At 39.6% G+C, this 26,487-nt stretch overlaps 2 protein-coding genes and 1 long non-coding RNA gene across 33 annotated transcripts in view; 2 read left to right on the top strand and 1 right to left on the bottom strand.

Annotated features, from left to right (window-relative positions):
• The window catches only part of LOC139763025 (uncharacterized), a 12,199-nt gene extending 443 nt beyond the window's left edge, over positions 1-11,756 (top strand). Inside the window, exons 2-10 of the mRNA XM_071688560.1 lie at positions 734-880; positions 1,066-1,200; positions 1,765-1,924; positions 5,661-5,793; positions 7,085-7,195; positions 8,620-8,778; positions 9,745-10,330; positions 10,423-11,186; positions 11,437-11,756. Coding sequence (XP_071544661.1) covers positions 734-880; positions 1,066-1,200; positions 1,765-1,924; positions 5,661-5,793; positions 7,085-7,157 — 648 coding nt within the window. The 3' untranslated portion in view covers positions 7,158-7,195; positions 8,620-8,778; positions 9,745-10,330; positions 10,423-11,186; positions 11,437-11,756. The remainder of the gene's footprint in view (positions 1-733; positions 881-1,065; positions 1,201-1,764; positions 1,925-5,660; positions 5,794-7,084; positions 7,196-8,619; positions 8,779-9,744; positions 10,331-10,422; positions 11,187-11,436) is intronic.
• The window catches only part of LOC139762992 (uncharacterized), a 45,431-nt gene extending 23,363 nt beyond the window's left edge, over positions 1-22,068 (top strand). The window contains exons 1-4 of one of the 4 annotated variants that reach the window (XR_011715985.1): positions 16,385-16,721; positions 17,923-20,262; positions 21,371-21,493; positions 21,749-22,068. This is a non-coding gene — a long non-coding RNA (uncharacterized lncRNA). Of the gene's footprint in view, positions 1-16,384; positions 16,722-17,922; positions 20,263-21,370; positions 21,666-21,748 lie in introns of those variants that run through there. The other 3 variants (XR_011715987.1, XR_011715984.1, XR_011715986.1) reach the window with 3 other exon arrangements.
• LOC139762987 (uncharacterized) overlaps positions 1-26,487 on the bottom strand; it is a 492,364-nt gene that overhangs the window by 385,112 nt on the left and 80,765 nt on the right. For 19 of the 28 annotated variants that reach the window (XR_011715948.1, XR_011715952.1, XR_011715956.1 and 16 more), the window contains exons 4-10: positions 24,772-25,117; positions 24,091-24,352; positions 21,713-21,849; positions 17,877-20,276; positions 14,434-14,779; positions 13,760-14,021; positions 11,406-11,537 (exon numbers count right to left, since the gene is read on the bottom strand). The exons of 4 other annotated variants lie outside the window; for them this stretch is intronic. The gene's annotated coding sequence lies outside the window, so the exon portion shown is untranslated. The remainder of the gene's footprint in view (positions 1-11,405; positions 11,538-13,759; positions 14,022-14,433; positions 14,780-17,876; positions 20,277-21,712; positions 21,850-24,090; positions 24,353-24,771; positions 25,118-26,487) is intronic. 5 more of the 28 variants (XR_011715968.1, XR_011715969.1, XR_011715971.1 and 2 more) reach the window with 3 other exon arrangements.

Genomic DNA, 26,487 nt, shown 5'->3' with positions numbered 1-26,487 from the left:
TAAGGCTCTTTCCCATTAGTTCCCATGCTTGTCAGTGACCTCACCTCTATGTGTCTGGGCCATAATCTGCACTTGTCTTGGAGCTGAATTACAATAAACAGCGATTGTCAGCACTTGGCAATCTCTTCATATCAGTGTCCTACACTCTTGCATGTTTGAGAGGTAACCACCTTAGAGTTGGACCAAACCCTCTCAAGACCTCATTTGATTAAGGCTACACCCAATTGAACAAGGACTCGTGTGTTCTGACTGATGCCATTAGGGCACATAAAAACTTTCATTCTTGTACTACCAGCAATTTAGAGAGTCCTTTAATTCCAACACCACCACAATATCATTGCTCTCTTCTCTTTCAAGTGCCCTCTGCTCCATCATAACATTTCATTTTCTTGCACAACTGACCTCTAGTCTTCACTCTACTTCTTCCATTGTTACCCTCCCTGCCACTCTCGGTACTTGTCCATCACCTGCGATATCAAGACTCCAGTTACTTTGAGTTCTTTTTCACAGTCATCATCCCAGGTCTTATCCCAAGACAACTTCATGCCTGTAGCATATAACTATTTAAACACACTTACAGCCTGCACATCACTGCTGGATCTATAAGTGTCACTTATTCTGTTGCTTGGCTATTACCAAAATGTGTAAATGAGGTTGATTTTTAATGATGCTGACTTGGTAAGGTAGGAGAGGCAGTTGGATATGAAAAAAGCGTGAACTGGTCTTTTGAAAGGTATGGAGTGGGCCAGTCATCTTCCCAGAACTAAGAGGGAGTGGAACAACTACCATTGATCAGACTGTTAACATCAGGAACCCCTTAGAAGGGAGCTCAGCCAATCAATCCTTGGAGGAATATGTTGCAGCTGTAAGCGAGCTTCAGGTATTTAAAATGAATGTTCTCTTGGTTATTTCCACAAAAAATGGGATGAGGGAGTGGCAAGTCTGATAATGGTCATAATCAAATAATGGTTATACTTCAAAAAAGTCAAAACCTTACTGATCGTACATGAGAATTCTCTTTTATGACAGGATACTGGTTGATTAACCACTTGGTGATACTTGCAGACAGAGGTACAGCTTCTGAAGGATGCCCTTCCTACAGTGTTGTACCACTCCGGTCAGCAAGCTATCACTGGATTTATAAGTGCTGCATCCCTCACTGTTGATAATGCCCATTTTGATGAACTGACTTTACATAAGGTGAGTGAGTTGCATCATACCACTTGAGATATAAAACACTTCAAAGTTCTGATTCTGGAAAGGGATGTTAAAAAGATTATTAAACCAATGGAAATTTTTTTGAGAATTTGAGGGGATATCACTTTGTAAATGTGGATTCAAGTAGGCATACTTCTTGCATTGCAAACCAGTATGAAACTGGTGTCCTTTATATGGCTAATACTGCTTTATACTGGCTACTAAACATGTGTTATATACATAGGATGTCTATATTTGGTTTCCTGTTTATCGAATGGTTCAGGTGCACAGTTGACTAACTCGTATATTCCTGCACTTTAAGTCGATGTATGTGAGCAAACCAAGGCTGTATGCTCATGATTTAATACATATAACTGGGAACGAAAAACTGTCATGTTGGCCTTCATAATTTTAGACAAAGTAGCAGGCATATCTGTAGATTAGTGGTGGTCAGTGGTAATAATTGTAATAGTAGAGGAAATGGAGTTTAGTGGTTCTGACATATTGGGGTAAAGGAATATAATCAATAGTACGTGGTTGCTTTTGGTTAAGCATTTCACTTTGCAGGTGAATGGCCACTCACTAGACAGCATAACCCGGGAGTTCCTACTAGATGCTGTAGATCAGAATGTACAGGAAAGTTGGCGTGCAAACTACATGGAAGTGGATGTCTTCACCACGCGTGGCAGTCCCATAGCAGGAACGATCTCTGGAGTGCTAACTAGTGGTAGGTTTTCTGCTACATAATGGTCTTGTTTTGATCTAGTTGGGCATAGGAATGGGAAAAGGAACCTAAACTGACCTGACCTGACCTAACCTGACCTAACCTGACCTAACCTAACCTAACCTAGCCTAGCCTAGCCTAGCCTAGCCTAACCTAACCTAACCTAACCTAACCTAACCTAACCTAACCTAACCTAACCTAACCTAACCTAACCTAACCTAACCTAACCTAACCTAACCTAACCTAACCTAACCCAACCTAACCTAACCCAACCTAACCTAACCCAACCTAACCTAACCTAACCTAACCTAACCCAACCTAACCTAACCCAACCCAACCCAACCCAACCCAACCCAACCCAACCCAACCTAACCTAACCTAACCTAACCTAACCTAACCTAACCTAACCTAACCTAACCTAACCTAACCTAACCCAACCTAACCTAACCCAACCTAACCTAACCCAACCTAACCTAACCTAACCTAACCTAACCTAACCTAACCTACTGCCTGATGCTCCTACCATTTTGCCGAAAGGGTGGGCTACAGCATAGCTCTCACCATAGGAAAATCTCGGGTTTGATGATTGAGTAGCATGAGTAAAGTTTTGTGTGTAACAAGGAGAGATTGTATGCTTGTGGACAGAATACCAGCAGTCTACATATGGCTGAGACAGAAAGAAAGACGGCTGTCTGGATCGGAGGAGTGCAGCTTGACAACCACTGAAGTGCTGGCTCAGTATGCAGTTATCACTAATCCTCATGATACCTAGGTGGGTAGGATCAGGAGTATCACTTCTTTATCCCATCTTTCACATGCCATACACATCGTTTGTCTATGTAAGTATTTAAACCTTTCAATGCCCTGGTTTTATTTAGCTTATGTGTGTGCCATTTTTTAATTTCTCTAGGTATTGCAGCACAACAAGCCACTTTTCTAAACCCTTGCTACTTTATTTTAGACTGTTTTTTCTTCATTTGTTCATTACAGACTTTCACACATTACTTCACCAAAAAATGCCACTCCCTTTAACATACTTGCATATAACAACCTTTTCTGTGCAAGCCAGTGAATTGCAACAGGCCAATTATGCATGTTAATGCTCAGTCCCTCACATGTATACTCTTGCCCATGTGCAGCTTATTGAATCCAGTATTCCCAGTTACCACTCCTCTTTCAGCAACTGTCAAAGCACTCCCTCGGCCTTTTAAATGTAAAGTGGAACTCCCTTAAATGGGTGTCCATGGCAGTAGTCTCTCCATATCTAGGGAACTCCAGTGCCTCTTCATAGCCTCTATTGCTTCACCCTTAACAGGCCACGTAGAATGCTTCTACCTAATGTTCCTTATTATTACTATTACTTAATGCTCCAGCCTAAATGTTCCTACATACTGCTACCATCTGTTGCTTCTGCCAGTTTGCCAAAAGTCAAGGTTATTGAATGGTGCTCCGCAGGAAAATCGATTACGAATAATGATCTATGCGAGTCAAGTGTTGTATATGACAAGGAGAGATGCATGTTTCTGGACAGAATGCCAGTAGTTTACTTGTGATTGAGGTTTATAAAAGCTATTTTTTATATAATGGAGTTTATACTATCCTCAGCAAAAGGGGGTAGAACACTTCTCTTAAACCTGTGCTCTAGTGCATCTTGATTCTTCCATGCTTTCACATCACTACAATTGTTTCCATAAACTAATTTTTTTTCATTAGACATTTTACCTAATGGGATTGCAAAAGAGCATTGGAAGTCTTTTTCCCAGTACCTTCTGTGGTTGTAAACAACCTTGCCCTTGGATATAATGTCTTGTCTGTCCTCTGCATTTTCATTCTTCAAAAAGTTATTTAGACTTGGATAACATATCCTCCCAACTTTCTTTTTTCACTGGCCTGTTATTCATTTAGACTTGGATAACATATCCTCCCAACTTTCTTTTTTAACTGGCCTGTTATTCAGTAAAAGTGGAGCTTTGTAAGGCTCTTTCCCATTAGTTCCCATGCTTGTCAGTGACCTCACCTCTATGTGTCTGGGCCATAATCTGCACTTGTCTTGGAGCTGAATTACAATAAACAGCGATTGTCAGCACTTGGCAATCTCTTCATATCAGTGTCCTACACTCTTGCATGTTTGAGAGGTAACCACCTTAGAGTTGGACCAAACCCTCTCAAGACCTCATTTGATTAAGGCTACACCCAATTGAACAAGGACTCGTGTGTTCTGACTGATGCCATTAGGGCACATAAAAACTTTCATTCTTGTACTACCAGCAATTTAGAGAGTCCTTTAATTCCAACACCACCACAATATCATTGCTCTCTTCTCTTTCAAGTGCCCTCTGCTCCATCATAACATTTCATTTTCTTGCACAACTGACCTCTAGTCTTCACTCTACTTCTTCCATTGTTACCCTCCCTGCCACTCTCGGTACTTGTCCATCACCTGCGATATCAAGACTCCAGTTACTTTGAGTTCTTTTTCACAGTCATCATCCCAGGTCTTATCCCAAGACAACTTCATGCCTCTAGCATATAAGTATTTAAACACACTTACAGCCTGCACATCACTGCTGGATCTACAAGTGTCACTTATTCTGTTGCTTGGCTATTACCAAAATATGTAAATGAGGTTGATTTTTCATGATGCTGACTTGGTAAGGTAGGAGAGGCAGTTGGATATGAAAAAAGCGTGAACTGGTCTTTTGAAAGGTATGGAGTGGGCCAGTCATCTTCCCAGAACTAAGAGTGAGTGGAACAACTACCATTGATCAGACTGTTAACATCAGGAACCCCTTAGAAGGGAGCTCAGCCAATCAATCCTTGGAGGAATATGTTGCAGCTGTAAGCGAGCTTCAGGTATTTAAAATGAATGTTCTCTTGGTTATTTCCACAAAAAATGAGATGAGGGAGTGGCAAGTCTGATAATGCTCATAATCAAATAATGGTTATACTTCAAAAAAGTCAAAACCTTACAGATCGTACATGAGAATTCCCTTTTATGACAGGATACTGGTTGATTAACTACTTGGTGATACTTGCAGACAGAGGTACAGCTTCTGAAGGATGCCCTTCCTACAGTGTTGTACCACTCCGGCCAGCAAGCTATCACTGGATTTATAAATGCTGCATCCCTCGCTGTTGATAATGCCCATTTTGATGAACTGACTTTACATAAGGTGAGTGAGTTGCATCATACCACTTGAGATATAAAACACTTCAAAGTTCTGATTCTGGAAAGGGATGTTAAAAGATTATTAAACCAATGGAAATTTTTTTGAGAATTTGAGGGGATATCACTTTGTAAATGTGGATTCAAGTAGGCATACTTCTTGCATTGCAAACCAGTATGAAACTGGTGTCCTTTATATGGCTAATACTGCTTTATACTGGCTACTAAACATGTTGTGTTATATACATAGGATGTCTATATTTGGTTTCCTGTTTATCGAATGGATCACGTGCACAGTTGGCTAACTCGTATATTCCTGCACTTTAAGTCGATGTATGTGAGCAAACCAAGGCTGTATGCTCATGATTTAATACATACAACTGGGAACCAAAAACTGTCGTGTTGGCCTTCATAATTTTAGACAAACTAGCAGGCATATCTGTAGATTAGTGGTGTTCAGTGGTAATAATTGTAATAGTAGAGGAAGTGGAGTTTAGTGGTTCTGACATATTGTGGTCAAGGAATATAATCAATAGTACGTGGTTGCTTTTGTTTAAGCATTTCACTTTGCAGGTGAATGGCCACTCGCTAGACAGCATAACTCGGGAGTTCCTGCTAGATGGTGTAGATCAGAATGTACAGGAAAGTTGGCGTGCAAACTACATGGAAGTGGATGTCTTCACCACCCGTGGCAGTCCCATAGCAGGTACGATCTCTGGAGTGCTAACTAGTGGTAGGTTTTCTGCTACATAATGGTCTTGTTTTGATCTAGTTGGGCATAGGAATGGGATAAGGAACCTCTTAATTTTTCCGGAGGAAAGTTCCACTATTTCCTAATATTTTATTTTCTAACCATAAAAGTGATATCAGTGTTAAATGAAGGTGAGCTTGGGATGGGGGCGAGTTGCCTAGGCAAGGTGGTAGAATAGGGTCAGTGCAAGGATTACCTTACTTGATGCTAGAAGCTTTATTGGTTATAGTTGTACACACATGATGACACTCAATATGTCTAGATGGGATGATAAGGGACGTAAATGCAAGTCTTTGAGAGAGGGGTGAGTATGCAGCTTGTGGGGATGAAAGGGCCTGGGAAGCGAGTGTGTTTAATGATGATACAGTACTGGTGGCAGATTCAAGTGAGAAATTGCAGAAGTTGGTGATGAGTTTGGAAAAGTATGTGAAAGGAGAAAGCTGAGTGAATGTTAATAAAAGTAATCCCTACTAGTATGGCATCATAACATAAACCATACTAGTTTGGTTGGGGTCCTTTATAGGTTAAATGAAATTGTAATGCAAATTTGATATGCAGTGCAGACTAACAGGTCTTCCGACAGCAAAAGTGTATGTGCAACCATAGTTTGGGCCATAAAGCTCATTTCTCCAGGAATTGGTAGGTTAGGTGAGGTCGTGTGCCTTGACCTGCCACCTAGTCAAGGTGCCGATAGAAGGGTGCCCTGCTATACGCCCCACATCATTCAGTGGCTAATTAGCACGTCTTTGGTGCACTAATTATAATATGAAAGTTAAACTGTTAGCATTGAGAATAGTTCTCTCTCAATAATCAATTGGTGGTGACAGAGAAGGGACAAAGAGTTGGCAAAATTCAACAAACTTGATAGGCAAACTTAGTGCACCAAATTTAAGTGTGTGTACAGTAATAAATATAGACTGTTTGCTCATTTTCCTTTTTCTATGTATCTTTTCTTGCCACATTCCTTGGGACCACCCAAAATTTCCATGGCTGGGCTACTTAAGAGATAAAAGTGTATTAAAGGGAAAATATTTTTTAACAGATTTTGGTTGCAATGAATATACTAGGTAAGGGGAAAACAGGATTGAAAATACTGCCAGTGTCTCTCCTGTATCATACAAGGCAACTACTAATTATAAATGAATAGTAAAGATGTAAATTTCAGAATGAACATTTGCTGCTTTCATTGTTTTTCTTGCACAATATCTTTCATTATTACAGTACTACAATTTGATGTAAATTTCAGGTTGATGACACTTGGTTCATGTTGGTGGCTAATGACTATGATCCTGAAGACTTTCTTGACCCACACACTGTAACATCAGAGGTCTTTGCCTGGAACAGTTTCCCAGAATCGGTAAGGTTAAGTGTTTTTGTTAGTATGTATAATTGAAGGTCAGGTACCTGAGGACTGGTGGAATGCTTGTTCAGTGCCATTGTATAAATGCAAGGGGAACAGAAAGTGAATATTTGAACTAGAATAGAGGAAGTTTGTTTAGGATACCTGGAAAGTTGTAAGAGACTTGTGATATAGGGTAGCACGCACAGAGGATCAGATTGTGGAGGAACAAAGTGGCCTCAGAAGTGGGAGACGCTGTTTCGATCAGGTGCTTGCTTTGAAGAATCTTTGATATACTTAAAGAAAACACTTTGTGTGTGGAATTTATAGATCAGGAGAAAATATATGATGTGGTTGACATGCTTTGTGTATGCTCTGAATGTATGGTGTTGGAGGAAAGCTACAAAAACTAGCTTAGATTTTGTATCAAATGAGTAAGGCATGTGTGTTAAGTGACAGAGAAGGAGTGGTGGTGCCAGGTGGAGGTAGCTGTCATATGTAATGCACCGAGACCACCGTATTATATATTGAACCAGGTCATGTGAAGTGTCTGGGGTAAACCATGGAAAGTTTAGTGGGGCTTGGATGTGCAAAGGGAGCTGTAGTTTTGGTGCATTACACATGACAGCTAGCAGACTGAGTGTGAACGAATGTGGCCTTTGTTGTCTTTTCCTAGCGCTACCTCGCACATGTGCATGGGAAGGAGGTGTTGTTTCATGTGTGGTGGGGTGGCAGTGGGAATGGATGAAGGCAGCAAGTATGAATATGTACATGTGTATGTATGTATATGTTTATATACGTTGAAATGTATAGGTATGTATATGTGCGTGTGTGGGCATTTATGTATATGCATGTGTATGTGGGTGGGTTGGGCCATTCTTTTGTCCGTTTCCTTGTGCTACCTCGCTAACGCGGGAGACAGCGATAAAGCTTAATAAATATATAAAATATTTATTTTTTTTAATCATACTTTGTTGCTGTCTCCCGCATTAGCGAGGTAGTGCAAGGAAACAGACGAGGAAGTCCAACCCACCCTCGTACACATGTAATACATGAACGCCCATACACGCACATATACATACATGTACATTTCAACATATACATACACAGACGTACATATATGTACATATTCATATATGTACATATATGGAAATGGAGGGAGGAAGAGCAAGAACAAGGACAAGTTGGAAGGATAGAGCGAGATGTAAGAGATGGACATGCAGTCAACAGGCTGGATCAGGGCATGTGAAGCTGTTAGGAGAAACTGTGAATAAGGACATGTAGTTTCTGTGCATTATGCATGAGAGTTAGTGTATGTGAGCAAATGGGGCCATTTTTCCTCTGCTCCTGATGCTGCCTCAGAGTGTGGAGAAATTGTGTACATAAACGATATATATTTTTTTCATATTGTGTATGTCATGTATGCATACTCTTCTTCACAGTTTACTGTAGTGGCAGAATATGTGGCAAACCACACCACCTCTGGGATGTTCATGACATCCAACCTTCCAGTCAAGGAAAGTTTCTTTACGTTAGCTCAGCTTAAGGTTGCAGACCATCCCCACTTTGAAGATAATATAAAGTACACAGCAGGAGTCTTGGTAAGTTCTTTCTTTATTCCTAGTAGTGTTAGGGCATACAAATGAAATTCTGAAGTCACAGTCACCAATTTATTTTCATGTGGTAATGAATATCTAAAGCATATTTTAACATACTTTATGACAAAGGATATTAAATTCTTTGCACTTGCCTCTTATTTGGACAAGTATGCCTTTATACTAGTTAAATTGTACAATCAGACTGTAAATTACTTTTAATTCTAAGGTGTCAATATGACAAACTGGAGAAAAATCCTGAAGAAAGCCTTTGCAACTAGTCTCGTATTGCTTTCCTCGTATGGGAATCTGTGGAGCCATCAGTGACACTATACCAGTCTCTTGCCATAATGAATGACCACTTAACCCTACTGAGAGGAGAGCAGAGGTTGAATTCAATTTGATATCAACTGCACCCAGGGTAAAAGCAATTTATGCTGTGATTGTACATTGTTTCTTTACTAAAGTTTAGCAAAAACTTGCGTGGATATGTGTGGGAAAACAAGGGTACATCAAGTTGCAATCATGGTGCAAATATAGTATCTTGTGTAGGACTTTGCTCCTGATTAGAAAACCTTCCCTTGAGACATGTAGGAATTGCTTAGCCTTTGAGGCCTTAAAAGCTCTCAGCTGGGCAGAGATTAAGTTCATAAAAAAAAAAGCTTGTTACAAAAAAATACTTTAGTTTTGTTCAAGAATGTTGGTTCCATTTATAAAATTTAGTTGTGGATATTTACAAAACACATTGTTGCCCACTTAGAACCCTGTTGACAGTATTGTATTGGTTACGGAAGAATTTTGCCTTATTTTTTTCCTATGACTTTTATATTAAAAAAGATGGCCAAATTCATCATCCATCCTTACTGACCAGAGGTTTTTTTGCATTTTACAAAATGATGTAAGGGAATCTGTATGTGCGCGAAAGTTGAAAACCATTGCAATATGTGAATACTTAAAAATTCCAATTTTCAGGTATACCGATACAATAAAGTGACGAAGAATTTTGAAATGTTCCAACATTTGACTGCTTATGGAGTGGTTGACCAGGCAGTGCTTCAGTGTGGATAACAGCCTTTATGTGCTCCTTGTTTCCAGTGCTGAAGCCAAGTTGTATGTATATGAATATCACCATCATGAGGTAAGTTGAATGTTCTGGAAAAATAGAAAAATGTCAGTACCAGTAAATTAACCTTAGTCTCTCCTTTAATGAAACTAATTCCTAACTACATGCCCTGGTTCAATCCATTGACAGCACGTTGACCCTGGTATACCAAGTCATTCCACCAATGCCATCCTCCATCAAGCCACCTCACAACACATATTGTCCTCAAACATTTCATTTCCAACACATCCACCCTCCTCCGCACAACTCAACCTATAGCCCACGCCTCGCAACCATATAACATTGTTGGAACCACTTTTCCTTCAAACATACCCATTTTTCTCTGAGATGCCATCCTCCAGCACTTCCTCACATTGCCCTCTCCCTCCCTCTCTCATTCCTTCACCAAGGTCTCCACCCTCCACCAATGCCACCCTCCCTCCCTCCTTCACCAAGGTCTCCACCCTCCACCAATGCCACCCTCCCTCCCTCCTTCACCAAGGTCTCCACCCTCCACCAATGCCACCCTCCCTCCCTCCTTCACCAAGGTGACCACCCTCCACCATCGCTTCACTCCACAAGGGATATGCCTCCAGATTTAGGGCCACACTGGGGTATTTTGACACCAGGATCTTATTGAAGTTTGATACACATAAATCTCCACCATCTTAGGACGGTAGGGTTCAGTGGGTGGAGACTGAACAATGTTGGTGATAGCATTGGAGACACAGTAGGGGTAATGGTGGTAGTGGTGAAGGTCACCAGGGGATTCTCTGATGGGGTTAATTCCAGAACAAAAGTGGAAACATGATCGAGCATTAAACAGCAGATAAATGCAGCTTTCCCCTGCTTTTCAAGAACTGTGGAACAACAGGTTCAGAAGAGGTATCACAACATTATATCCTCAGGAAAGAATAAGATTGCTACTCATAAGAGGCTCTTCTGTAAAACAGATAAGTAACTTATGAAACTATACCCATTTTGTAAGAGGCTAACAGATAACACTTTCCAGGGTGGAGGACCAGTAGGTCGCTCTTTATGGAGCAAAAATGGAAATAAGACAGTTTCATAGTCTCAATGTGAAGTAGGTTAGGCATAAGCTAAGTTGTATGAAAAAGACTTGCATAGGCTAAGTTATTGCCATACAATGCTTGTGAATTTGTCTTAATTGCTGTATGTATTTTTACAGGTGGTGGTCCACTACATGATAAGCCTCTGCTTGATCCTGTCACATGCAGTAGCAGGTATTCTTGGTGCTGACAGCCCAAGCATCACAGGAATTTCAGCTACGATTCTGTGACTAATGATTCGTGTGAGGATACCACTAGTTTAGCAATTTGTATAATATTTTCTTTGTTCACCAGAAGTAACCATTTGTGGCGCTGAAATTTGTATGTACTTATAATTTCTTCCCATATGACTTGGCTTAAGTCAAGAGGGCTTTTTATAGTATTATAGAAAAGTATTAAAGTTTAGTAAATCAAATGAGGTTACAATTTAGTTCATATTACAGCCAAAGTTTTAAACTTACATTTTACAATTGATTCCTTTCTCTCCCACAGGCTGTGCACCATGATGATACCTCCACCTCAGTCCTCGCATGAATCCCTGCCTTCAGGTTCAATGCTGATGCATAGGCGTACGTCTACAGACTTGGGACAATCTATCAAAAAAAATATACCTAAAAATTAGAGAACTGCAAAACAAAAGTGCAATCTACTTGCAGTTAAAATTCCTAACCAATAATTTGTCTATTATTTCTTTGAAACAACTTTTTAACACATCTCAGATTCACTTATAATTTGCTGATACTCTTATCTCCAAATCATAGTGTGTGGACAAGTTAATGTATTTCTTTACTGGAAAAAAAATGTTTACAGAACTGAGTGTTTGATTTCCCAGGTAGAAATAATTTATAACAATCCACAGATTGTTGTGACAAAGGTATGATATGGTTATGAAACATCTTTGGAGTTTGTGATGTCTTTTGTCAAATAAGGAATGTATACCGTATAATGATTTATTATACTTAGTTGCTGTCTCCCGCGTTAGTGAGGTAGCGCAAGGAAAAAGACAAATGAATGGCCCAACCCACCCACACAGACATACATAAATGTCCACACATGCACACATACATACTTATACATTTCAAAGTCTACATACACAGACATATACACACATTTACATATTCATGCTTGATGCCTTCATCCATTTTCGTCGCCACCCTGCCACACATGAAATAGCACCCCACAATCTCCCCATGCTGTAGCACCAGGAAAAGACAACATATGCCACATTCGTTCACACTTGGTCTCTAGCTGTCATGTGTAATGCACCAAAACCACAGCTCCCTTTTCACATCCAGGCCCCACAAAACTTTCCATGGTTTACCCCAGACACTTCACAGGCTCTGGTTCAATCCATTGACAGCACATCAACCCCAGTATACCACATCATTCCAATTCACTATTGCTTGCACGCCTTTCACCATCCTGTATGATCAGGCCCAAATCCCTCAAAATCTTTTTCACTTCATCCTTCCACCTCCAATTTGGTCTCCCACTTCTTGTTCCCTCCACCAATGACACATATCCTCTTTGCCAATTTTTCCTCGCTCATTCTCTCCATAACTACTAAAGAATTTGACACCTTAAAACCCATCCAAAAAAAAATGATAGCTAATCACCAATCCCTCAAACCTACTGAATGCAATAACCTTGCTTTTATTCACATTTACTCTGCTTTCTTCTTTCACACACTTTAGGAAGCTCGGTCACCAACTTCAGCAGTTTCTCACCCGAATCAGCAACCAGCCCTGTATCATTAGCAAACGACAACTGACTTGCTGCCCAAGCCCTCTCATCCACAACAGACTGCATAATTGCCTCTCTCCAAAACTCTTCCATTCTCCTCCCTAACAACCCCATCCATAAACAAATTAAACAACCATGGAGACATCACACACCCCTGCCGCAAACCTACATTCACTGGGAACCAATCACTTTCCTCTCTTCCTACTATTACACATGCCTTATATCCTTGATGAAAACTTTTCATTGCTTCTAACAACTTGCCTCCCACACCATATATTCTTAATACCTTCTACAGAGTATCTCTATCAACTCTTATCATATGCCTTCTCCAGATCCATAAATGCTACATACAAATCCATTTGCTTTTCTAAGTATTTCTCATATACATTCTTCAAAGCAAACACCTGATCCACACATCCTCTACCACTTCTGAAATCTGATGCTCCGTACATTCCTTTACCCTCTCAATCAATACCCTCCCATATAATTTCCCAGGAATACTCGACAAACTTATACCTCTGTAACTTGAACACTTGCCTTTACCGCCTTTGTATAATGGCACTATGCATGCATTCTCCCAATCCGCAGGGTTTTCACCATACATACAATGAATATCCTTACCAACCAGTCAACAACACAGTCACCCCCTTTTCAATAAATTCCACTGCAATACCATCCAATCCTGCCGAATTGCTGGCTTTCAACTCCTACAAAGCTTTAACTACCTCTTCTCTATTCACCAAACCATTCTCCCTGACCCTCTCACTTCGCACACCATCTTGCAAAGCACCCTTTATCTGCCACTCTATCATCAAACACATCCAGCAAACCTTCAAAACTCACTCTTATCTCCTCACTTCCACTACTTCTTGTTACCTCCCCATTTAGCCCCCTTCACTGATGTTCCCATTTGTTCTCTTGTACACTTTATGTACCTCCTTCCAAAGCATCTTTTTATCCGCCAACAATGCCCATTCTTCACTAAGTTTTCAGTTTGAAAAAGTGTGTATGATACTGGATCGCTGTTCTGCCATGAAGTGTAAATTAGCAAAGTAGTCTCTGCAACACAAACCTAGAGGTGCATCTCCTGGGTTTAAGTGATTTGAGTGTGCTGCTGCATCCAAATTATATCCAAGAAAAATGTCGAGTTTGCCTTCATCTCAAAGGTGTAAATTCACTTCTTTGCATATATTATGGAGAACAACACACGCCATGATTATATGATAGATTTGTTCTGTCTTGACCCCGAGTCACTTCTCCATGCAAAACGTGCCACCTTCGTTTCAGCTGTCCAATCCCCCTTTCCACAGTACATCTAGTTTTCTTCTTGTGTCCTGTAATACATGAATCTTATTAAGTACAAATCTGAGTTTGGACGTTAGTCCCAGGCTCATCATCTAGCTTGTTTTCTCATAATCTAGAAATCTTTTGCACACTGGGTTAGGTCAATTTTGGATTGTGGAAACACTTAAAAGACATGAAACCTGTTTCTTCTACAGCCTATGTAGATATGTAAATATTATTGACATTTTGTCACAAGTAAACATGCAAGAAAGCATTTAACGTTACCCATTACAAGCTGTCTGAGAACCATCTTCAGGTCTTAGGTAAAGCATCAAAAGCCAACACTTGCAATAGTAATTACTATCACCAATAAGATCTACAGCACCCACACCACCAGGGAAGACCCTAATCTGCATAAATTATGTTTCGTCTACCATCTGTCTGTGCAATAACCCTACTTACAGTAGATTGTGTTGGTCCACAACGTGATCTTTTCCAGTTGCAATATAACGTAAGGTCATCATCATCACTTAGTTCCGGCGTGATACAGAGCCATGTTCCTTGCTGTAGTACTTTCTATTTCCCGCTACATCTCTGATCTATTTCTCAATCTGTGACCACCTGTCTTCCCGCACAGTCAAGCTGGTATCTTCTGACATCCATCCCCTCGTACACACCCCCAGAACAACGGGGCCTAAAAGTTTTCAGCTGAACAAGTGTTCCTTGTCGTCCCAGCCATGTTTGCCTCACTAAGCAAATTCTTAACTGCTTTTGAGGCTTCTCCATCCCTGAGGCATCAACCAGGAATCTGGAAAAAAAAGTAAAATCTTTGATATGTATTATGCAAAATACAAACATGTTTATTATACTTAATCGCCATCTCCTGCGTTAGCAAGGTAGCGTAAGGAAACAGACGAGAAGTCCAACCCACCCACATACACATAAATGCACCACATATACATACATATACATTTCAATGTATATATCTGTATAAGAGTGGATGAGCCTTTCTTCGTCTGTTTCCTGGCACTTCTCGCTGACAAGGTAAACAGCGATTATAATAATATGAGTGTATATGTAATATAGGTAATGTATACATGTATGTATTCATACTTAAAATAATAAAGTATACGATATAAACAAAGATCGACAATTATTCAAACCTTTGAATCTCCATTGTTTTAGTAACTTGGACTAGTGAGCAAGGTTGCAAACATGTCCTTTTCACCATCTTCCTATGTCACTGATGTAATGTAATGCAATAAATATTTGTTTACGGAAGTGTATGTTTTATTTATAGAAATAAGACTCCCTGATAAAAGCCATTATCTTGTCTATCTGACTAAAATCAACTATCAAAAATCAGGATATAAACTAAAAAAAAACGCTTAAAACTGATTATCTAAAAGATCTAAGATCCACACTTAAATAACTTTAAAAGAGCCATTAAATTTAATGATCTGTAACGATAAATATAAACAAAAAAGCATTTTGTTTTGGTCATTTTATAAGTAGTTTACAAAAGCCTATATAAGGTGAGTGGACAGACAGTTACAACCATCCAACCCCTCTGGTGTCTGACCCCAGACTGAGGCTGACCCAGTTCTAAGGGCCTAGGTCAGCAGCTAGATCATGGCACTAAATCAAGGGTCGGCACATAAGGCCCTGAAGTGTACAACCTAAGTTCAACACACTTCACAATACAATTATCAATAAACTCACAAATAACACCAGAGCTACTAAATACATTAATTATCTAAAAGAAATAAAAAAGATTCCAACCACCACAAATAACTGAGTTAATGATTGAAAGTTAAGTTTTCTTTTAGTGATCTTATGATTCGTTTTCCTTCTTGGCAAGAAAAAGTGTCTAAGTAAATCATTTTCAAAGCCACTATCTATCTATCTATCTATCTATCTATCTATGACGCCCTATGACTCCCTTCTGCAACCACCTCCCCCAAAATAAAGATATGTCCACGGAAATAGTCTCCATAACTAGTATACATCAGTGCCACTTTTTAACTTTTAGTGGCTCACCCTTATTTCTGGTCATCATTTCTCATAAGGAACTTTCTTAAGGGAGTTTGGACTGATGTACTAACTGCGTTTTGGCTGTGTTTCGAAGCCTCATTGAGTCAGTTGAATCGGAACAGCTTCGTTCAGGCGAGTCCCGTATTTTCCACTGCTGTACTACAAAAGACGTCTTAAAAATAACTATAAAAGCTTCAGAATTGTACTATTGAGTTACCTTCCTCTTTAAAACGTAATTTCTGGTATAAAAATCCAAGTTCTGTACGTTATTTCATACTTTATGAGACAGGTTCGAACTTCACTGCTTCACACAAGTAAGAAGAGAAAGTATGAAACACTGCCATCTATGTTTTGGATATGGTACTAAAACTGCCACCTATGTTTTGGATATGGTACTATCACAACACTTCATTAAATCGTCATCTTGATATCATTTACAGTTATATAACCATCAAAGACATTGAAAACCATCTTAATTCCACGCCTGGCATCTAATTAAGGACTCTCAACACCATCAGGAGGTTAGAAAACAGATAATTCCTGTATTTCCTCGTGATGTTGAGTTACCAGCTAGCAATTTGACGCCGTGGCCAGGTCGTGCCAGAGTTTCCAGGGACGGTATAAATTCCATGAGCCAAGATGGCCATTTGCTGGTAGGAGCCGCTGACGGGGAGGACCTACGCGTGACACACCGTCCATCAAACCCTTATTTTAAGGTTAGTATATGCAAATTGTTCGAGAAATTTGTTGACCAGATGTAATGTTATGCATAAGGGTCAAAGTGGAGTGTCATAAAGTGTTATTTTTACGGTAATTAGCAGAGATATGGCTGGCTTGACCTACGGTCCTTCTGTTAACCCATGCGGGAAGTGGCACACACACACACACGTGTATATATATATATATATATATATATATATATATATATATATATATATATATATATATATATATATATATATAATGTATATATGCATCTGATCCCGGTTATGAGTTCATTTAAATCAAGTTTGAGGACATTGGAGAGGCTCTGGTGTGTATGTGTGAACCATCGTAATGATCGTTTGGTAGTTTCGTTGTGTTGTTCTGCTGCTAAAACGAAGCGCCAAGTTTATTTTCCACTTGATATTCACACTACACCTCATGTTCGGCCATGGCTCAAGACAGTTGTTATCCTAACGAGGATAAAATGGGTCATTTCGACCAACTAAAGCTAAGATAAGGCTTGATGGCCGGACGCCATCTTGTTTCCGACAAGGGCCCAAATGTCATTATTTACGTTATTACTATTACAAAATAACACACCCAATCCTTTCCTATCTTCATCTTGCCGTCGATAATGACCTAATGACCAGAATTACCAGCAAAATGCAATGATATAGTGTGCGGTGATGATGAGGGAATAAAGCCAGTAGAGCAATAATTGTACTTATATATATACGTTAACACAGCCATGACGGTTAATGAAGTGAAGAACAAGTTAATATCTAAGGTTAATGTGTTTAATTACCATGTCATTTTAACGTTAAAATCTAAGGTTAATGCCAAAATAGTAATTTTACCGTCTTACAATAAATAATGGATTCTTATGATGTCGTCTAAGGTCAATTTCGCGTTAAAGATTTAATGTAAATCCTGTGATTATTAGTTTTTCACACTGGGGTCAAGGTTGAGTGTTGCCTTAGTTTGTATATATTGCTACACACAACACAAATGTCAACACATGATCATCATCTCGGGTTCCAGGATGATGAGGCGGGCCAGCCACACCAAGGAGTCGACCCCAAGCTGGATCCCAACCTGATCCCTCACACCACTTAACATCCTCGTATATACTCGAGATTATTGACATGACAACACACATCACTTACGTCAATCTGGTTCACGAAGAATTGACACCTCTTTGTTTCCCCGCAGGTCACTGTGACTCCTTGAACCGCCGGCTTGTGGGCTCGAGCACGACTTCTACTACTACGGAGGAGGTCCACGTCCACGTCTTGACAGGTTCTCCTCCAGCTCACTAGTGATCAGATCGAGAACCTGTTGACTCGTATAAATAATGTAAGTATAAGAAACAGCATCCGATCCCATGTAACAACATTGGATCTCTTTACTTTGGCTCGGATCCCATTTAATCCGATAGGCTGGTACGTCTTTTGATGTGTGGCGTAGAATGCACCAGGAATGAATAAGGGCAGCATGAATAATGTACATGTGTATATATGTATATGTCTGTGTATGTATATATATGTATACGTTAAACTGTATAGGTATGTATATGTGCATGTGTGGACGTGTATGGCTATACGTGTGTATGTGGGTGGGTTGGGCCATTCTTTCGTCTGTTTCCTTGAGCTACCTCGCTAATGCGGGAGACAGTGACAAAGTATAATAATATAATAATAATATGTAGAGGCATTTGGATGAGTTTTGCAGGGAAATAGTGCAAATGACTGGGAGAAGAATAAAAGAAAGAGGCAGGAGGTCAAGAAAAAGGTGCAAGAAATGAAAAAGAGGGCAAATGAGAAATGGGGTGAGAGAGTATCATTAAATTTTAGGAAGAATAAAAAGATGTTTTGGAAGGAGGTAAATAAAGTGCGTAAGATGAGAGAACAAATGGGAACATCGTTGAGAGGTAATAACAAGTATTGGTGATGTGAGAAGGAGATGGAGTGAGTATTTCGAAGGTTTGTTGAATGTGTTTGATGATAAGAGTGGCAGATATAGGGTGTTTTGGATGAGGTGGTGTGTGAAGTGAGAGGGTTAGGGAGAATGATTTGGTAAACAGAGTAGAGGTAGTAAAAGCTTTGTGGAAGATGAAAGCCAGCAAGACTGCGGGTTTGGATGGTATTGCAGTGGAATTTATTAAAAAAGGAGGTGAATTTGTTGTTGACTGGTTGGTAAATATATTTAAAGTATGTATGACTCATGGTGAGGTGCCTGAGGATTGGCAGAATGCATGCATAGTGCCATTGTACAAAGGCAAAGGGGATAAAGGTGAGTGCTAAAATTACAGAGTATAAGTTTGTTGAGTATTCCTGGGAAATTATATGGGAGGGTATTGATTGAGAGGGTGAAGGCATGTACAGAGCATCAGATTGGGGAAGAGCAGCATGGTTTCAGAAGTGGTAGAGGATGTGTGGATCAGATGTTTGCTTTGAAGAATGTACGTGAGAAATACTTAGAAAAGCAAATGGATTATTTGGAACAAGTATGCCTTTATACTAGTTAAATTGTACAATCAAACTGTAAATTACTTTTAATTCTAAGGTGTCAATATGACAAACAAGAAAAATCCTGAAGAAAGCCTTTGCAACTAGTCTCGTATTGCTTTCCTTGTATGGGAATCGGTGGAGCCATCAGTGACACTATACCAGTCTCTTGCCATAATGAATGACCACTTAACCCTACTGAGAGGAGAGCAGAGGTTGAATTCAATTTGATATCAACTGCACCCAGGGTAAAAACAATTTATGCTGTGATTGTACATTGTTTCTTTACTAAAGGTAAGCAAAAACTTGCGTGGATATGGTATTGTCTCGTACTTAAAAAGTCTGTAAACTTGTCATGATGACAGTTACCTGTAGTTTACCTAATAATCTGCAAATAGTTTGTGTGGGAAAACAAGGGTACATGAAGTTGCAATCATGGTGCAAATATAGTATCTTGTGTAGGACTTTGCTCCTGATTAGAAAACCTTCCCTTGAGACATGTAGGAATTGCTTAGCCTTTGAGGCCTTAAAAGCTCTCAGCTGGGCAGAGATTAAGTTCATAAAAAAAAAGCTTGTTACAAAAAATACTTTAGTTTTGTTCAAGAATGTTGGTTCCATTTATAAAATTTAGTTGTGGATATTTACAAAACACATTGTTGCCCACTTAGAACCCTGTTGACAGTATTGTATTAGTTACGGAAGAATTTTGCCTTATTTTTTCCTATGACTTTTATATTAAAAAAGATGGCCAAATTCATCATCCATCCTTAATGACCAGAGGTTTTTTTGCATTTTACAAAATGATGTAAGGGAATCTGTATGTGCGCGAAAGTTGAAAACCATTGCAATATGTGAATACTTAAAAATTCCAATTTTCAGGTATACCGATACAATAAAGTGACGAAGAATTTTGAAATGTTCCAACATTTGACTGCTTATGGAGTGGTTGACCAGGCAGTGCTTCAATGTGGATAACAGCCTTTATTTGCTCCTTGTTTCCAGTGCTGAAGCCAAGTTGTATGTATATGACTATCACCATCATGAGGTAAGTTGAATGTTCTGGAAAAATAGAAAAATGTCAGTACCAGTAAATTTACCTTAGTCTCTCCTTTAATGAAACTAATTCCTAACTACATGCCCTGGTTCAATCCATTGACTGCATGTCGACCCTAGTATACCAAGTCATTCCACCAATGCCATCCTCCATCAAGCCACCTCACAACACATATTGTCCTCAAACATTTCATTTCCAACACATCCACCCTCCTCCGCACAACTCGACCTATAGCCCACGCCTCGCAACCATATAACATTGTTGGAACCACTTTTCCTTCAAACATACCCATTTTTCCTCTGAGATGCCATCCTCCAGCACTTCCTCACATTGCCCTCTCCCTCCCTCTCTCATTCCTTCACCAAGGTCTCCACCCTCCACCAGTGCCACCCTCCCTCCCTCCTTCACCAAGGTGACCACCCTCCACCAGTGCCACCCTCCCTCCCTCCTTCACCAAGGTGACCACCCTCCACCATCGCTTCACTCCACAAGAGATACGCCTCCAGATTTAGGGCCACACTGGGGTATTTTGACACCAGGATCTTATTGAAGTTTGATACACATAAATCTCCGCCATCTTAGGACGGTAGGGTTCAGTGGGTGGAGACTGAACAATGTTGGTGATAGCATTGGAGACACAGTAGGGGTAATGGTGGTAGTGGTGAAGGTCACCAGGGGATTCTCTGATGGGATTAATTCCAGAACAAAAGTGGAAACATGGTCGAGCATTAAACAGCAGATAAATGCAGCTTTCCCCTGCTTTTCAAGAACTGTGGAACAACAGGTTCAGAAGAGGTATCACAACATTATATCCTCAGGAAAGAATAAGATTGCTACTCATAAGAGGCTCTTCTGTAAAACAGATAAGTAACTTATAAAACTATACCCATTTTGTAAGAGGCTAACAGATAACACTTTCCAGAGTGGAGGACCAGTAGGTCGCTCTTTATGGAGCAAAAATGGAAATAAGACAGTTTCATAGTCTCAATGTGAAATAGGTTAGGCATAAGCTAAGTTGTATGAAAAAGACTTGCATAGGCTAAGTTATTGCCATACAATGCTTGTGAATTTGTCTTAATTGCTGTATGTATTTTTACAGGTGGTGGTCCACTACATGATAAGCCTCTGCTTGATCCTGTCACATGCAGTAGCAGGTATTCTTGGTGCTGACAGCCCAAGCATCACAGGAATTTCAGCTACGATTCTGTGACTAATGATTCGTGTGAGGATACCACTAGTTTAGCAATTTGTATAATATTTTCTTTGTTCACCAGAAGTAACCATTTGTGGCGCTGAAATTTGTATGTACTTATAATTTCTTCCCATATGACTTGGCTTAAGTCAAGAGGGCTTTTTATAGTATTATAGAAAAGTATTAAAGTTTAGTAAATCAAATGAGGTTATAATTTAGTTCATATTACAGCCAAAGTTTTAAACTTACATTTTACAGTTAACTTGATTCCTTTCTCTCCCACAGGCTGCGCACCATGATGATACCTCCACCTCAGTCCTCGCATGAATCCCTGCCTTCAGGTTCAATGCTGATGCATAGGCGTACGTCTACAGACTTGGGACAATCTATCAAAAAAAATATACCTAAAAATTAGAGAACTGCAAAACAAAAGTGCAATCTACTTGCAGTTAAAATTCCTAACCAATAATTTGTCTATTATTTCTTTGAAACAACTTTTTAACACATCTCAGATTCACTTATAATTTGCTGATACTCTTATCTCCAAATCATAGTGTGTGGACAAGTTAATGTATTTCTTTACTGGAAAAAAAATGTTTACAGAACTGAGTGTTTGATTTCCCAGGTAGAAATAATTTATAACAATCCACAGATTGTTGTGACAAAGGTATGATATGGTTATGAAACATCTTTGGAGTTTGTGATGTCTTTTGTCAAATAAGGAATGTATACCGTATAATGATTTATTATACTTAGTTGCTGTCTCCCGCGTTAGTGAGGTAGCGCAAGGAAAAAGACAAATGAATGGCCCAACCCACCCACACAGACATACATAAATGCCCACACATGCACACATACATACCTATACATTTCAACGTATACATACACAGACATATACATATATACACATGTATATATTCATACTTGCTGCCTTCATCCACTTTCATCGCCACCCTGCCACACATGAAATAGCACCCCACAATCTCCCCATGCTGTAGCGCCAGGAAAAGACAACAAAGGCCACATTCGTTCACACTTGGTCTCTAGCTGTCATGTGTAATGCACCAAAACCACAGCTCCCTTTTCACATCCAGGCCCCACAAAACTTTCCATGGTTTACCCCAGACACTTCACAGGCTCTGGTTCAATCCATTGACAGCACATCGACCCCAGTATACCACATCATTCCAATTCACTCTATTCCTTGCACGCCTTTCACCCTCCTGTATGATCAGGCCCAAATCACTCAAAATCTTTTTCACTTCATCCTTCCACCTCCAATTTGGTCTCCCACTTCTTGTTCCCTCCACCAATGACACAGATATCCTCTTTGCCAATTTTTCCTCGCTCATTCTCTCCATAATTACTAAAGAATTCGACACCTTAAAACCCATCCAAAAAAAAAAAATGATAGTTAACAAAAAATCACCAATCCCTCAAACCTACTAAATGCAATAACCTTGCTTTTATTCACATTTACTCTGCTTTCTTCTTTCACACACTTTAGGAAGCTCGGTCACCAACTTCAGCAGTTTCTCACCCGAATCAGCAACCAGCCCTGTATCATCAGCAAACGACAACTAACTTGCTTCCCAAGCCCCCTCATCCACAACAGACTGCATAATTGCCCCTCTCCAAAACTCTTCCATTCTCCTCCCTAACAACCCCATCCATAAACAAATTAAACAACCATGGAGACATCACACACCCCTGCCGCAAACCTACATTCACTGGGAACCAATCACTTTCCTCTCTTCCTACTATTACACATGCCTTATATCCTTGATGAAAACTTTTCATTGCTTCTAACAACTTGCCTCCCACACCATATATTCTTAATACCTTCTACAGAGTATCTCTATCAACTCTTATCATATGCCTTCTCCAGATCCATAAATGCTACATACAAATCCCTCTGCTTTTCTAAGTATTTCTCATATATATTCTTCAAAGCAAACACCTGATCCACACATCCTCGACCACTTCTGAAATCTGATGCTCCGTACATTCCTTTACCCTCTCAATCAATACCCTCCCATATAATTTCCCAGGAATACTCGACAAACTTATACCTCTGTAACTTGAACACTCGCCTTTATCGCCTTTGTATAATGGCACTATGCATGCATTCTCCCAATCCGCAGGGTTTTCACCATACATACATTGAATATCCTTACCAACCAGTCAACAACAGTCACCCCCTTTTTCAATAAATGCCACTGCAATACCATCCAATCCCACCGAATTGCTGGCTTTCAACTCCTACAAAGCTTTAACTACCTCTTCTCTATTCACCAAACCATTCTCCCTGACCCTCTCACTTCGCACACTATCTTGCAAAGCACCCTTTATCTGCCACTCTATCATCAAACACATTCAGCAAACCTTCAAAATACTCACTCTTATCTCCTCACTTCCACTACTTGTTACCTCCCCATTTAGCCCCCTTCACTGATGTTCTCATTTTGTTCTCTTGTACACTTTATGTACCTCCTTCCAAAACATCTTTTTATCCGCCAACAATGTCCATTCTCCACTAAGTTTTCAGTTTGAAAAAGTGTGCATGATACTGAATCGCTGTTCTGCCATGAAGTGTAAATTAGCAAAGTAGTCTCTGCAACACAAACCTAGAGGTGCATCTCCTGGGTATAAGTGATTTGAGTGTGCTGCTGCATCCAAATTATATCCAAGAAAAATGTCGAGGTTGCTTTCATCTCGAAGGTGTAAATTCACTTCTTTGCATATATTATGGAGAACAACACACGCCATGATTATATGATAGATTTGTTCTGTCTTGACCCCGAGTCACTTCTCCATGCAAAACGTGCCACCTTCGTTTCAGCTGTCCAATCCCCCTTTCCACAGTACATCTAGTTTTCTTCTTGTGTCCTGTAATACATGAATCTTATTATGTACAAATCTGAGTTTGGACGTTAGTCCCAGGCTAATATCATCTAGCTTGTTTTCTCATAATCTAGAAATCTTTTGCACACTGGGTTAGGTTAGGTCAATTTTGGATTGTGGAAACACTTAAAAGACATGAAAACTGTTTCTTCTACAGCCTATGTAGATATGTAAATAATATTGACATTTTGTCACAAGTAAACATGCAAGAAAGCATTTAACGTTACCCATTACAAGCTGTCTGAGAACCATCTTCAGGTCTTAGGTAAAGCATCAAAAGCCAACACTTGCAATAGTAATTACTATCACCAATAAGATCTACAGCACCCACACCACCAGGGAAGACCCTAATCTGCATAAATTCTGTTTTGTCTACCATCTGTCTGTGCAATAACCCTACTTACAGTAGATTGTGTTGGTCCACAACGTGATCTTTTCCAGTTGCAATATAACGTAAGGTCATCAGCATCACTCAGTTCCGGCGTGATACAGAGCCATGTTCCTTGCTGTAGTACTTTCTATTTCCCGCTACATCTCTGATCTATTTCTCAATCTGTGACCACCTGTCTTCCCGCACAGTCAAGCTGGTATCTTCTGACATCCATCCTCTCGTACACACCCCCAGAACAACGGGGCCTAAAAGTTTTCAGCTGAACAAGTGTTCCTTGTCGTCCCAGCCATGTTTGCCTCACTAAGCAAATTCTTAACTGCTTTTGAGGCTTCTCCATCCCTGAGGCATCAACCAGGAATCTGAAAAAAAAAGTAAAAACTTTGATATGTATTATGCAAAATACAAACATGTTTATTATACTTAATCGCCATCTCCTGCGTTAGCAAGGTAGCGTAAGGAAACAGACGAGAAGTCCAACCCACCCACATACACATAAATGCACCACATATACATACATATACATTTCAATGTATATATCTGTATAAGAGTGGATGAGCCTTTCTTCGTCTGTTTCCTGGCACTTCCTCGCTGATGAGGTAAACAGCGATTATAATAATATGAGTGTATATGTAATATAGGTAATGTATACATGTATGTATTCATACTTAAAATAATAAAGTATACGATATAAACAAAGATCGACAATTATTCAAACCTTTGTATCTCCACTGTTTTAGCAACTTGGACTAGTGAGCAAGGTTGCAAACATGTCCTTTTCACCATCTTCCTATGTCACTGATGTAATGTAATGCAATAAATATTTGTTTACGGAAGTGTATGTTTCATTTATAGAAATAAGACTCCCTGATAAAAGCCATTATCTTGTCTATCTGACTAAAATCAATTATCAAAAATCAGAATAAAAAACTAGAAAAGAAACGCTTAAAACTGATTATCTAAAAGATCTAAGATCCACACTTAAATAACTTTAAAAGAGCCATTAAATTTAATGATCTGTAACGATAAATATAAACAAAAAAGCATTTTGTTTTGGTCATTTTATAAGTAGTTTACAAAAGCCTATATAAGGTGAGTGGACAGACAGTTACAACCATCCAACCCCTCTGGTGTCTGACCCCAGACTGAGGCTGACCCAGTTCTAAGGGCCTAGGTCAGCAGCTAGATCATGGCACTAAATCAAGGGTCGGCACATAAGGCCCTGAAGTGTACAACCTAAGTTCAACACACTTCACAATACAATTATCAATAAACTCACAAATAACACCAGAGCTACTAAATACATTAATTATCTAAAAGAAAAAAAAAATGCCAACCACCACAAATAACTGAGTTAATGATTGAAAGTTAAGTTTTCTTTTAGTGATCTTATGATTCGTTTTCCTTCTTGGCAAGAAAAAGTGTCTAAGTAAATCATTTTCAAAGCCACTATCTATCTATCTATCTATCTATCTATCTATGACGCCCTATGACTCCCTTCTGCAACCACCTCCCCCAAAATAAAGATATGTCCACGGAAATAGTCTCCATAACTAGTATACATCAGTGCCACTTTTTAACTTTTAGTGGCTCACCCTTATTTCTGGTCATCATTTCTCATAAGGAACTTTCTTAAGGGAGTTTGGACTGATGTACTAACTGCGTTTTGGCTGTGTTTCGAAGCCTCATTGAGTCAGTTGAATCGGAACAGCTTCGTTCAGGCGAGTCCCGT

The sequence above is a fragment of the Panulirus ornatus genome, chromosome 45, assembly GCF_036320965.1.
Source record: "Panulirus ornatus isolate Po-2019 chromosome 45, ASM3632096v1, whole genome shotgun sequence".
NCBI lineage: Eukaryota > Metazoa > Arthropoda > Malacostraca > Decapoda > Palinuridae > Panulirus > Panulirus ornatus.
This window is presented reverse-complemented; position numbering and strand designations above follow the sequence as displayed.